General features: G+C 45.0%; 1 protein-coding gene across 1 annotated transcript in view; it reads left to right on the top strand.

Moving 5' to 3' along the window:
- The window catches only part of LOC139689643 (uncharacterized), a gene marked incomplete at its 3' end in the record, with an annotated part of 97,473 nt that overhangs the window by 43,528 nt on the left and 40,577 nt on the right, over nucleotides 1–13,368 (top strand). Inside the window, exon 2 of the mRNA XM_071586822.1 lies at nucleotides 9,969–10,139. Within this exon, the coding sequence (XP_071442923.1) occupies nucleotides 9,969–10,139 (171 nt within the window). The remainder of the gene's footprint in view (nucleotides 1–9,968; nucleotides 10,140–13,368) is intronic.

The following is a 13,368-nucleotide window of genomic DNA, read 5'->3' as shown; positions in this document are numbered from 1 at the left end:
GCAGGAGGATAGACGTGGACTGGAGGCTTTTGAAATGTGGGTTTTGAGGAGAATGGAGGAAGTGAAATGGACAAAGAGAAAACAGATGAGGAAGTACTTGATATGGCGGGCGAAGATAGGGGTTTGTTGGGAGAAATCCTACGGAGGCAGGAAAAGTTAGTGAAGGGGGTATTGACCGGCAACGGGATGTTGAAGACTGTAATTGAGGGGAGATGTTAGGCAAAAAGGAAAGGGAAGGAGCAGGATAGGGATGTTGGACGGGATGAAGGGAGGAAGAAGGTACTCAGAGATGAAGAGGGACCTGATGTAGAGCAGGATGTGGTGTTGTGCTAGGAGTCAAAATATTTATTTAGGAGCTGTGTCCATCAAAAACCTACCTTAACGGGATGATTACCAAATAAAAATATATAAAATATACCGCTCTGTAATAAAAGTTATATATTTTGTTTAAACCTAGTTTCTTAATAGTTTTCATAGCCATAATGATCAAGGTATATGTATATATATATATATATTTATGTATATACATATATAAATGGTTAAAGTGCAAACCTCTACATGTGATCTACAAATATCTCTGAGCAAACGCTCGTCGTAGAGATGGTCGCGGACTAGAGATACTATATTTGCGGGGACTACTTTGGAATATAAATGATGACAACATGCGCAGTTTAAGTGCGGGTATCCCGTTTCGTTGAAACGCTTCCTTGAGAGAGTTTCGTCAATTAGACCTTTGCAATCTCTTTCATATAACTGCGTCCATAGAATCTGCCAGCTAAGCCGTCGTCTGAAGAATGTGATCATATAAATTCAAAATTATGGGCTCTGCCGCAACTTTCACTTTATGCGCTAATTCAACTCCTTTCGGGACGATTTCCTTCGAAATCGTCGGGTAACTTCGAATTTAAGGATAATCTTAGAGCATATTTATTTGTACCTCGTTGGCACGTTTAAGGCCGCGATGAACTTTCTCCGTGGAAGAGAGACGTCGGCTTCTTCTCCTACCTTCTCACGAGGGCAAAAAATCCGTGGCTCCTCAATTGTCGTTCGTAGTTGATTGTTCGGAATTACCGAAGTTGTTTTATCCTTTGACGGGCCGCGGAGAGCCTCGGCAGAACGGGGCGAGGATGCCGTCGGGAGTCTCCCACGGTCGCGTGGGAGACTCCCTCGCCCTCTCTCCGCGAGTGCGGAGAGGGGCGAGGACAGAGAGATCGCGCCCACCCAACATAATGGAGCGCACACCATTTACGATCACGGCGTGAAAGTTTGCGTTGTTTATCTCTAGTCAGCTTGTGATTTCTTAGCGTTCATAAGGACCTACCCTCTCATACCTTCCTTTTTATGTCTCGTCGCCACCGCGATTATTGCTGGTATCGATTGGAAGTAGGCCGACTCGAATGAGAATGGATGAGCGAGTCAGTTGTCCTGACCGCGGGATGGCAAAAGCGTGGGCCCGTGATTTGACACTCGTGAGCTCGACTGCTCGAATAGGTGGCTCCTATTGCTTCACGGAGACCTTGGTCTTGTCCCAGTGCTGTCGTTGATGCATCGACGCAAGGAATCTCCCCGGATGTAACGCATCGCCTCCACCTCGAAATGTACGGACTGGTCACAAACTACGAGGTCGCTTCATTGGAGGTCTACTGTCTGCCTGATTTAGCAGCAGATCACTAGAGAGGTTATTTCGAATTCATAACTTGGACCAATGACCACTCCTCAAAAGATAGCATTCAATGAATGAATAATTTTTTCTGAGAATTTTAATAGGAATTGTGGAAGATTTTATAGGAAATCAAAAGAATATGGTTGTAATTTAGTGGAAGCATGCGATTCCTTAAGCATGATGCTGCAAGGAGACGCTTGCATCAGTATTGGGATTGATATCTTAATAGTGTTTTCAGAACTCGCGACTAGAAATATTTGCGGCGAATGAATGAGTATTTAGGAGAGGTTCCAATGAACTAAAAAAGAATAACCACTTTAATCAAAATTTACTATCAAAAAGTGATGAGAAATTAAACAGAAATTTTCTTGTGGTTTGAGGAAATTCCCCTGCACAGACTGAACACTTGGTCGTTTAAAAAGAAATAAACTTTTATTTTCCATGTTTGTTTTTTGGGATTTAATTCCAATTAGTTCAGGGACTAGTTTTCACTGCTACTGCTGTTCTTCCCGAATTGCCCCAAACGTTAGCGGCAGCAGCGTGCGCCTGAATAGGGAGGCCGATGATGGTAACCAATCGCCTTTGGGTCCCTCCTCCTCCACGGGGACGGGCGTTCTAGATATTCATTCGAATTGCGCGAAGGACTTTCACGTCCCTCACGCGGCGTGTCTTAGGCGGGAGAAAGTCCATCGCCGAGGTGTCCACGCACTTGGTCCCGATGTTGCGAAGCCAAGGGAAATAACGAAGCGCTAACGGATAGCGCGGTGGTCGAGTGGCGGGAGGGAGCCGGCCACTCGACCGCCGCGCCGTGTTGAAGGGGGGGAGGGTCCTGCGATGGGCGGTCGACGCTCCACAGTCGGCCCCTTCGTTCGATTGGTCATCAGCATCCCAGCAGAGGGCGAAATACACAGGATGGGCTCTCTTTGTTGTCCACGGGGCCTTTGTTGGAGTTTCCGGCGCCGAGTGAAAATAAATCGGTCGCCATGACTGACTTTCATTTTTCGCAACCCGAGGCTCGCACCTGTTGCTTTCCGGGGGGGGGGCGAGGTTGAAGATGGACGTTGCTCGGAGGAGGGTGGGGGTGACATTGCTAATTTATAACGGCTCCTCTCAAAAGTAGACGACTCTTCGATTGGAAGTTTCGTGATGTCTCCAAAACAGCCACCGAGGTCATAACGTTCTTTGACGGATTACGTGTGAATCCGCCGAGAAAATTCCAATTGTATTCCGGGCAGGAAACACGTTCTCTTCTAATCTGCCCAATGGCCTGTGTTTTGTAGCGAGCACCCGTGAGCTTCCGTTCGCAGAAATAGGCACGAGATTCCTTGATTGCTCCCTCCAAGGAGATCCACCCATATCCACGGAGCTTTTCTTGGTCAGCCATCTTCCGTGCGTAATTCGGTTGTTTTTCGCTGCACAGTGACACAGTTCATTGCTCGGAGGCTGCGCATCATAAAGTAGTCGATTTAAAAAAAAGATAAATTTACGGCTGAAGGGGAATGACTTTCGCTTATTAAAATAGCTTGTGGTGTTACTTACGATACGGCGGCATCGAATGGAAAACGATCTCTCCCCTGTGATATGATAATTCCATGCTCGCGGTCCCGGGTTCAATTCGGGGCACAATGCCCTTTCCCCAGCTAAATCAAGATATCATTTCTCTTCACTTCGTGTCCTCACTCTAACATGAAAACTAATAGCGAGGAGATGCTTGCGCACGGAAATCACGAGCATTAGACTTCAATCCACATTATGACCTCCTACGCCTTGGTATCCGCGGCTCTCCTCACGACGCCGCCGCCGCTTCGGGAGGGAAACTTCAGAAGACTGCTGATTATCCGCGCCATATGCGAACTCGAGTGAGCGCGGCTGGATCAAAGAGCGGAGGCCGGCTGGTGACACCGTCGGCCACACGGCATCTCCAGGGAATGCTTGATAGCTGTGCGGGGGGAGGGAGGGGGTCCTAACTCTGCATCCGTTCGCTATGCGCAAAACACTTCGCCTACGGCGGCGATTGCAACGCGTCGCGCCTCCGACCATAGCAATCAACGGCGACTGATGCCATTAAAGGTGCGCGGGGAGGGATTCAGGATCGAAGAGAGAATGCCTGTTCTCGTCCCTATATATATATATATATATATATATATATATATATATATATATATATAGGGACCTATTTATATACATACATATATCTCGTCCCTAAATATATACATACATAGGGACGAGAACAGTCATTCTCTCTTCGATCCTGAATCCCTCCCCGCGCACCTTTAATGGCATCAGTCGCCGTTGATTGCATGTGTGAATTTCACACGACGTCGAGCTTATTACTAGGTGAACTCTACCAACACCTACCAAACCGACCTTCGGGTTGCTGTGTTTATGGTATATTTTTTTAAGATAATCTACCGGTTAAGGTAGGTTTTTGGATGGACACAACTACCAAACAAACATTTTATTACTCCTAACAAAACACAAAATCTATCATCCTACTCTACATCAGGTCCCTCTTCATCTCTGATTACTTCCTTCCTCCCTTCATCCCGTCAAACATCCCTATCCTGTACCTTCCCTTTCCTCGTTTGCCCAACATTCTCCCCTCTATCACAGTCTTCAACATCCCACTACCGGTCAACACCCCCTTCATCCACTTTTCCTGCCTCCATAGGATTTCACCCAGCAAACCCCTCTCTTCACCGACCATACCAAGTACTTCCTCATTTGTTTTCTTCTCTGTCCAATTCACCTTCTCGATTCTTCTCCACACCCACATTTCAAGACCCTCAAGTCTATCCTCCTGCTTCAATGACCAAGTTTCCTCGCCGTACATAGCTACGCTCCATATCAAAGTTTTTACGAGTCTTTTCTTAACATCCTCACTCAACGTCATTGTCATCAACTCCCTCCTCGTTGTGAAAGCCTCTTTGCCTAGCGCAATTCTTCTCCTTACGTCCCTACTACTTTGACCGTGTTGGTCCAAAACACTACCGAGATACGTAAACTGTTCTACCTGCTCTAGTTTTTGCCCTCCTATTTTAATGTTTAGCTTAGCCTTTTTCGCTCTAGAAAATCGCATAACCTTTGTTTTATTAATATTGATTCTCATCCCATACCTGTCGCACTGAATTTCCAATTCACTCAGCAATGCTTGCAACCCCTTGGCTGACAGACAAACTAAAGGTTGGTCATCAGTGAACCTAACTGATTTTACGAATTCCCCTCCCACTTTTATTCCTAACTCCAGCTCTTCCCATGCCTCTTTGATCATTTCCTCTGCATACAGGTTGAACAGCAACGATGATAATGGGACACCCTGCCTTACACCCCTTCCTAACACTGCCCATCCGGACTCCCCGTTTCCCACCCGCACCTGAGCAGTCTGCGACATTTACAGGTTACGGATTAGCCTCCTTTCACTCCAATCTATTCCTATTTTCTGCAATATACTCATTAGTTTTTCCCAATTCACCCTGTCAAACGCTTTTTCGAAATCCACGAAACAGGCAAATACCTCCTGGTTGTTTTCTATATTCCTCTCGATTAATAATCTCATTACTGCAATGGCATCTCGCGTAACTCTCCCCTTCTTAAACGCAAACTGATCATCCCCTAAGTAATCATTTACCCTACTATCTATCCTTTTGTTTATGATCGTAAGAACAACTTTAGCTGCGTGGGATATCAAACTTATTGTCTGTAGTCTTCACATGATGTAGCCTTTACCTTTTTCGGAATAGGAACTAGAATTGATCTAACAAAGTCTTCCGGCCAGATTCCTTCCTCATAAATACTACGAATGAGCCCATGAAGCCTCTTCCTCCCACATTTTCCTAAACATTTCAGTAGTCCCGCGGGAATGTTATCCAGCCCCACGGCCTTATTTGGTTTCATCTCCCTTAATGCCCTTTCTATCTCATCGTCTAGTACGCCTGGACCCAAGCTATCTTCCTCTACGTCATGTTCCTATTCTATGTCTAACTTTGTTCGTGTAAGTTCTTTACTATATAGTTCTTCTATGTATTCCTTCCATCTCTCTTGGATCTTTCCTGTGTCAACTATTACCTTACCCGCCTTATCTCTAACTGTTAGCATAGATCTCCCTTTCTTACTTCCCGATAAAGATTTAACTTTGCTGAACAGCGCACCGATTTCACCCTTCCTCTGCAGACTTTACATATCATCGCACTGCGTCTTCCGCCATGCTTCTTTTGCTCTATTTGTTGCCCGCCTAAATTTATTGTTCAATTCTTTGTACTTCTTTTTGCCTATTTCTGTATTTACATTCTTCAATTTTCGCCGCTCATCCATCTTTGTAATCATCTCATCTGATATCCAATGTTTCCCGGTCCTTTCCGCATTAACGGTTCCAATAGTGTGTTTTGCGGCTTTAGATAACCCTTTCTTGAAACTTGTCAATTTTTTTTCGATAGTACCTAGCTCTTTACCATCATCCATGATTTCCTCTACCGCCTGTTTTTATTCCTCCGTTTTCAAACCATTCAATGCTTTTACATTCCATTTTCTAACTCGCCGCCCCTGCCTTATCTTTTTTAAAAGGACGCTACATTTCAGGTCAGAAATTTCTTGGTCAGAGTCCGCATCCGCTCCCGGGAAGCTGTGTGAATTTATCACACTGTTCCTAAACCTGTGTCTAAACAGGATATAATCTAGCTGATACCTTTCCGAGTCACCTGGCATTTTCCATGTATACCTGCGTCTTTTGTGGTGTCTAAACCAAGTGTTGGTGATGACTAACCCCTGTCTCCTGCAGAACTCAACTGCTTTCTCCCCGCGGTCATCCTCGTGCCTAAACCGTAGTCCCCGACCTTGTCACCATCTCTTCCTTCGACTACCGTCGCATTCCAATCCCCCATCACTATCAAATGTTTCCCTGCGGGAACACACACGATTATGTCTTCCAACTGATCGTATATCCTATCGACCTCTTCGTCCTTGTGGTTGCTCGGTGGCATGTATACCTAAATAATAACCAAGTTCGTCGGTTCTGCTTTTATCTCCAATAGTAATAATCTATTCGTTACCTGCTCTATGTTGACTACGCTTCTTCCAACCTCTACATTTAATACTATGGCAACCCCTCGTTGGCTCTCGTCCCCGCCGCTGTATATTATTCTATACTTATCACTCCGGTAATCCCCGCTATCCTTCCATCTCACCCCCCATAAACCTAAAGTATCTATTTTTCTCCCTTCCATCTCTCGCTTAACATTCTACAATTTCCCTGTCCTCATCATTGTCCTATCATTCCACGTTCCTATTCTAACTAATTTGGTCTTCTTCTTCTGCGTCTTCTGTCCTGCCTCTGCTGGTTTTCCCTTGCAAGGGTTTCGTAGGATAACGACCGCGGAAGCCAGGACTTAAAATGTCTGTATTTTCCATCATATTTTTTCTTGGGAATGATAATTGAGGTGGTTTCCCGTTGCCTTCCTCCGTAGTGTTTTTAACGTGACACCATCACTTGCTGGCCGCCCCACTGGGGTCAGACGCCATTGCAGCCGCCTCACTGAGCAACAAACGCTGCGTGGACTACCTTTCGTCTGGCTCCTAACCTTCGACCTATCTGGCATGAGTGACCCTACCAGGAGCAATAATTATTACTCCCGCCAGCACAGCTCCAGGGGCCATCGGAACGCACAAGCCCTTCCACCACGTCAAGGTTCTAGTCCGGGGAGTTATAACATTAACAGTCCGGGAAGGGGTTATGGTTATATATATATATATACATATATGTATATATATGTATGTAATATATGTAGATGTATATATATATATACATATACACGAGGGTCATCCGGAAAGTAGTACCCGTTCGTGAAATAAAGACCCAAAAGTAAATATTAACAAACATAAAAAAATTTATTTGAAAGAGGATACTTTAAACTACTTCTCAACATAATCTCCAAGCAAATTAAGGCATTTGTCATAACGTGTGACAAGTTTCTGTATTCCTGCTGCATAGTCCTTCGCCGCCAGCTCATTGAGATACGCGAGGGACCCATCTTGCACAAATTTTTGCATAATGCAGATGGTGTTTAACAATTTCATGAACAATTGTTCGAGAAACATTGGGAAAATGCTCACAGATGTCATCAATTGTGACGCGCCGATCGTTCCTCACGAATTCGTCAACTGAGCTCACCAGTTGGTCTGTAATGACAGACGGTCTCTCCGAACGCTCATCGTCGTGTGTGTTCCCCCTCCCCATGTTGAAGTTGCGACACCACCGCCGAACAGACGACTCGTCCATTACATTGTCTCCATACACCTCCTTTAATTGGCGATGAATATCACATGGGCGAACGTTTCTTGCATTGAGGAATTTAATCACTGCCCTCACTTCACAACTGGCGGCGTTCTCAATTTTTTTAAACATTGTAAACAATCACAGAAACAACACAGGCAATGCTAGCGTCACGCAACTTGGCTCAGAGAAGGCAGACAAGCCACTGAAGCTATCTGCCCTCGTCCAGCGGCTACTCGCGTCGTCAGCACTTCATGCGGCACGAACGGGTACTACTTTCCGGATGACCCTCGTGTGTATATATATATATATATGGGAGATGAAACTAAATAAGGCCGTGGGGGTAGATAACATTCCCGTGGAACTTTTAAAATGTTTAGGAATATGTGGGAGGAAGAGGCTATATGGGCTTATCCGTAGCATTTATGAGGAGGGAATCTGGCCGGAAGACTTTGTGAGAGCAGTTTTATTTCCGATTCCGAAAAAGGTAAAGGCCACGTCATGTGAGGACTATAGGACAATTAGTTTGATATCCCACGCAGCTAAAGTTGTTCTCAGGATCATAAACAAACGGATAGAGAGTAGGGCAAATGATTACTTAGGGGATGATCAGTTTGGGTTTAGGAAGGGGAGAGGTACGCGTGATGCCATTGCAGTAATGAGATTATTAATCGAGAGGAATATAGAGCACAACCAGGAGGTATTTGCCTGTTTCGTAGATTTCGAAAAAGCGTTTGATAGAGTGAATTGGGAAAAACTAATGAGTATATTGCAGAAAATAGGAATAGATTGGAGGGAAAGGAGGCTAATCCGCAACCTGTACATGTCTCAGACTGCTCAGGTGCGGGTGGGAAACGGGGAGTCAGGATGGGCAGTGTTAGGAAGGGGTGTAAGGCAGGGTTGCCCATTATCACCGTTGCTGTTCAACCTGTATGCAGAGGAAATGATCAAAGAGGCATGGGAAGAACTAGAGGTAGGAATGAAAGTGGGCGGGGAATTCGTAAAATCAGTTAGGTTTGCTGATGACCAACCTTTAGTTTGTCAGTCAGCCAAGGGGCTGCAAGCATTGCTGAGTGAATTGGAAATTCAGTGCGACAGGTATGGGATGAGAATCAACATTAATAAAACAAAGGTCATGCGATTTTCTAGAAAGAAAAAGGCCAAGCTTAACATTAAAATAGGAGGGCAAAAACTAGAGCAGGTAGAACAGTTTACGTATCTCGGTAGTGTTTTGGACCAACACGGTCAAAGTAGTAGGGACGTAAGGAGAAGAATTGCGCTAGGCAAAGAGGCTTTCACGAGGAGGAGGGAGTTGATGACGGGGACTTTGAGTAAGGATGTTAAGAAAAGACTCGTAAAAACTTTGATTTGGAGCGTAGCTATGTACGGCGCGGAAACGTGGTCATTGAAGCAGGAGGATAGACGTAGACTGGAGGCTTTTGAAATGTGGGTGTGGAGAAGAATGGAGAAGGTGAAATGGACAGAGAAGAAAACAAACGAAGAAGTACTTGGTATGGTGGGCAAAGAGAGTGGTTTGTTGGGAGAAATCTTATAGAGGCAGGAAAAGTGGATGAAGGGGGTGTTGACCGGCAGTGGGATGTTGAAGACTGTGATAGAGGGTAGAATGTTGGGCAAAAGAGGAAAGGGAAGGAACAGGATAGGGATGTTGGACGGGATGAAGGGAGGAAGAAAGTACTCAGAGATGAAGAGGGACCTGGTGTAGAGTAGAATTTAGGGTTGTGTTTTGTTAGTAGTCACAAAATATTTGTTTGGTAGTTGTGTCCATCGAAAAACCTACCTTAACCGGTAGATTACCTTAAAAAAAAAAAAAAAAAAAAAAAAAATATATATATATATATATATATATATATATATATATATATATATATAATGGCGAACAAATATTCATTCAGAGAAGAGATCCTATTTCGATCTGAATGAATTCGTATATATGTATTAACTTAGGTCATAGTATTGTAGTACTCTCATTTTTTCTGATCATACTAGATCTAAATTGTTTATGGCTTTCCCTCGGCACAGGCGTACCAGAAGCCGCGCTCCACGGCCGTGCAGGTGGCGCGCATCGCCGGCGTGACCCTGGTGGCCGCCAGCGCCATCCTGGGCACCTTCCTCCTCGCTGCTGCCTGGATCACCGCCAGGAACTCCTGCTCGCACCACGTCATCGTCCCGATGCAGCCCGGCCACTCACAGGTAGGGGTCACGCCTCGTGTCCTTTGCTCTCCGGCGGAGACGCCGAGAGGTGTAATCGTGAGCCAAGGTCAACGGAATGGGAACGAATCAAAATATAATCCTGCCAAGTTTTGCGGCGAGATGAAGCTTTCAGGCTCAAACCCATTAAGCGCAATTCGTATCGGCGAATAGAATTTAGTACTTTGAAATATGAGTTGATAAAGGAGGTTTTCGGCTTTTAGCAGCAATGTACACACTAAATGAGAATGTTATCTTTCCTTGGCGTCATTTTAGTCGTGGCCACAAGGAATCACCGATCGTAATCTTATCACGACAAATAAAGTTACGAATGATGTCGTTCGGCCAGCAGGTCATTAAACAACTCGCTATTGATCTTCTGTGAGAACGATACAGGCTACGGAATATGCACGAAAGTTATCGGCAACGCCAATCGTGTTACTGAACCTGTTGATATGACCAGAGTCCCTCTCCGTATCCTTCAACGAGAACCCTTGTTTTAAAATTTTATCCTTTTGTCATAGTTCACTCGTCATATTCATCTCTCAATTATAAATGTTTGAATATGAGAGAATTATGAAGCATGGATCGTTCATGAAATTTAAGGTTCATATAAATTAAAAAAGCAGATATTAAAAGTGTTAATGTTAACGGTAATATTGCTATTATTTGGTTGTCTCCCGTTGAAATAACTTTTGGATGGACAGACTTCAGTACACCTACATTTCTTAGTCTTTCTTGAGAAGGCGCAACCCGACACCCCACTCCTCAATCAACACCTTCAGCTGTCTGCGCACATCGAATCTCCATTCATTCCGCCCGCTCTTTCCTCCTTTGCCTCTCTTATTCTCCCCTCGATTCGCCCATTCGCCCGCCCTTTCTCCTCCTCTTCCCGGCCTCCTCCGGAGTCCTCTCAGCGGCGAGCACCTTCTTCTCCTCCACCACACTCTTTCTTCATTTATTTACCGCCCTTCTGCGCACCCATATCTAATACACCTTCAATCCACGCCTCCCATCATCCTGCTTCAATGACCACGTTTCCGCTCTCTTCAACACCCCTCCATATCGGAGCTTTTACTCGTCTTTTCTCATGACTCCGTTTCAGGCTCAGTACAATTGTGCCCTCGTGCAGGCATCCATTCACGACCAGCGTGGTGCACTGGCACCGATATATCTGGGATTTATGGGTTCTGTGTGGGGGCCAGGACGGAGAGACAATTGCATAGTTTTTTTAAGTTATTAAAATAACTAGATGTAAATATCAGTTTCATTTGTGAAAGAGAGTGTGGGGGAGCTCCAAATTATTTGGATTTGTGAACTGAGATCAGTCGGAGGAAGTTTGATTTCCCCAAATTCAGGAAAGAGTGCTGCACCGGCCAAGCGATACGCTTCAAGTGAAGACACCACATTTTGTAGAGACGCAAGCACGCCTTCCACCCAGAGACACGCGGATCATGCAGCATTCCCATGGCAACCGCAAACATGCTCGAGGAACTCCAGACTACAAGCGCAATAAACTTATACTCAGCACATTTGGTGGACTCACCCTACGCACGGAAACAAGCACTCCCAGCTAGGACAGGCATTTATTCGATGTTGCCACTAATGAAAATATAAAACACTAAAATACAGGCTTGAGTCATTAATGTACATTACGAATAGAAGTGGCTCTATTACACTTCCCTGAGGGACGCCCGAAATTACATCTACCTCCGTTCAGCACTAACCATCGATGATGAATACGATTTGCTTGTTATATGACGAAAAGTCTTTTGCACAATTCATCATTTTCTCATTGCTACCATTTCGATTAGGCTTGTGTAATAATTTTTTGTGTGTGACTAAATCTTAAATTCCAAATACACTGCGTCCACATGTATTTACCCGATTAAGGGATATCGTGAATAAAAATACCCAATTGGGTTTCCCAAGATCGCTCTTCTGAAATTCGTGTTGGGTATGGATTGTATCTCACTGCTGATGAGAAATCTCATAAAGTTACTTGCAAGAATTTCGTGAGGTGCCCCCTTCGACTTTCATCCCTGTCTCCATTACTTTCCAGACCCCTGCCCTCCACACACACACGTGGAAAAACACGGTCGATAATGGACACCCCTTTGATACTCCGCATACCGGCTCTGTGCTGTCCAACTCTTCGTTGAAAACATTAATATATCGCAAAGCGATTGGAAGCAATAAAATATACGCCCAACTATTTCTAGAGAAGAGAAGTTCGTTGAGGTCAGTGGGGTGAAAGAGTACCTAATCTGGCAGTAATAAATACGGGTTTACGAAATGCTAGTTGGATAAGGTGTAAGGTATTGGTGGTGTGAATCATATTACCTAAATTACCGCGCTATATTTTCCGACAAAATTAGCACAATACGAATGCAGTATTTTGAAAGTCAATCTCAACAAAACAACGCACTTTGTTTTGAATGAAAATCTTTCATAGAACGAAAGGCTTTGCGTTGCGAATCGATATCCTACGCATAAGATGGTATATTTTCCAAAGATATTGTCCATCGATTGAGCTGCCTTTAAAAACATTCTTCTTTTTCAATTATTTGAGAAGGGAGCGACACAACAAATCTATTTCAAGCCAACTGAAATGGACGAAGCCAAATGAAAAGGTTGGGACAGCGTTGAATGTAAACAGGACTGCCGTGGTGTGAAGTCTTAAACCTCGGGCCGACCTTCCCGCAGTGGCGCCGTGATCCCGGTGCGCGTCGGATGCACTATCTCCCGAGTGGCGCGCCATTAGTCGGGTCATCTGCAAATGCATACCCTGCACATCTTGAAGGAGCTCGAGGCACATGGAGAATGGTGTCGAGGCCATCCAGTGCTGAAGATAGCCAGCGGGTGCATTTCACGCATGAGAGGCGGGTGTGCGTGTGCTCCGGCCAAGCGGCCTCGATAGATCGACAGAAGCGTACCGAGGCTAATATTTATGGAAGAAACCCTTGGAATGTTTATTTACATACGGTAATAACTTCCTTGCCAATTTACCCGAGGCTTTCATTGTGAATCCACAGATACCCATGGCAGTTAGGAAGGGAATAGACGGTGACATTGCTGCGCAGGTTTCCGGTGGAAAGTGAGGCGCAGATTTAAGGGATGGGATCCATCTAATGCCGTTCATTTTCGCCCGGGAAGGTTGTTTTTCCCCAAAGCTCCAAGCAGAGGCAGCAGAATCGATCGAATCATTGCCGTGGAGGCACGAATGGCATCG

Source organism: Hetaerina americana, unplaced genomic scaffold (genome assembly GCF_022747635.1).
Source record: "Hetaerina americana unplaced genomic scaffold, ioHetAmer1.1.p SCAF_263, whole genome shotgun sequence".
In the NCBI taxonomy this organism is placed as follows: Eukaryota; Metazoa; Arthropoda; class Insecta; order Odonata; family Calopterygidae; genus Hetaerina; species Hetaerina americana.
This window is presented reverse-complemented; position numbering and strand designations above follow the sequence as displayed.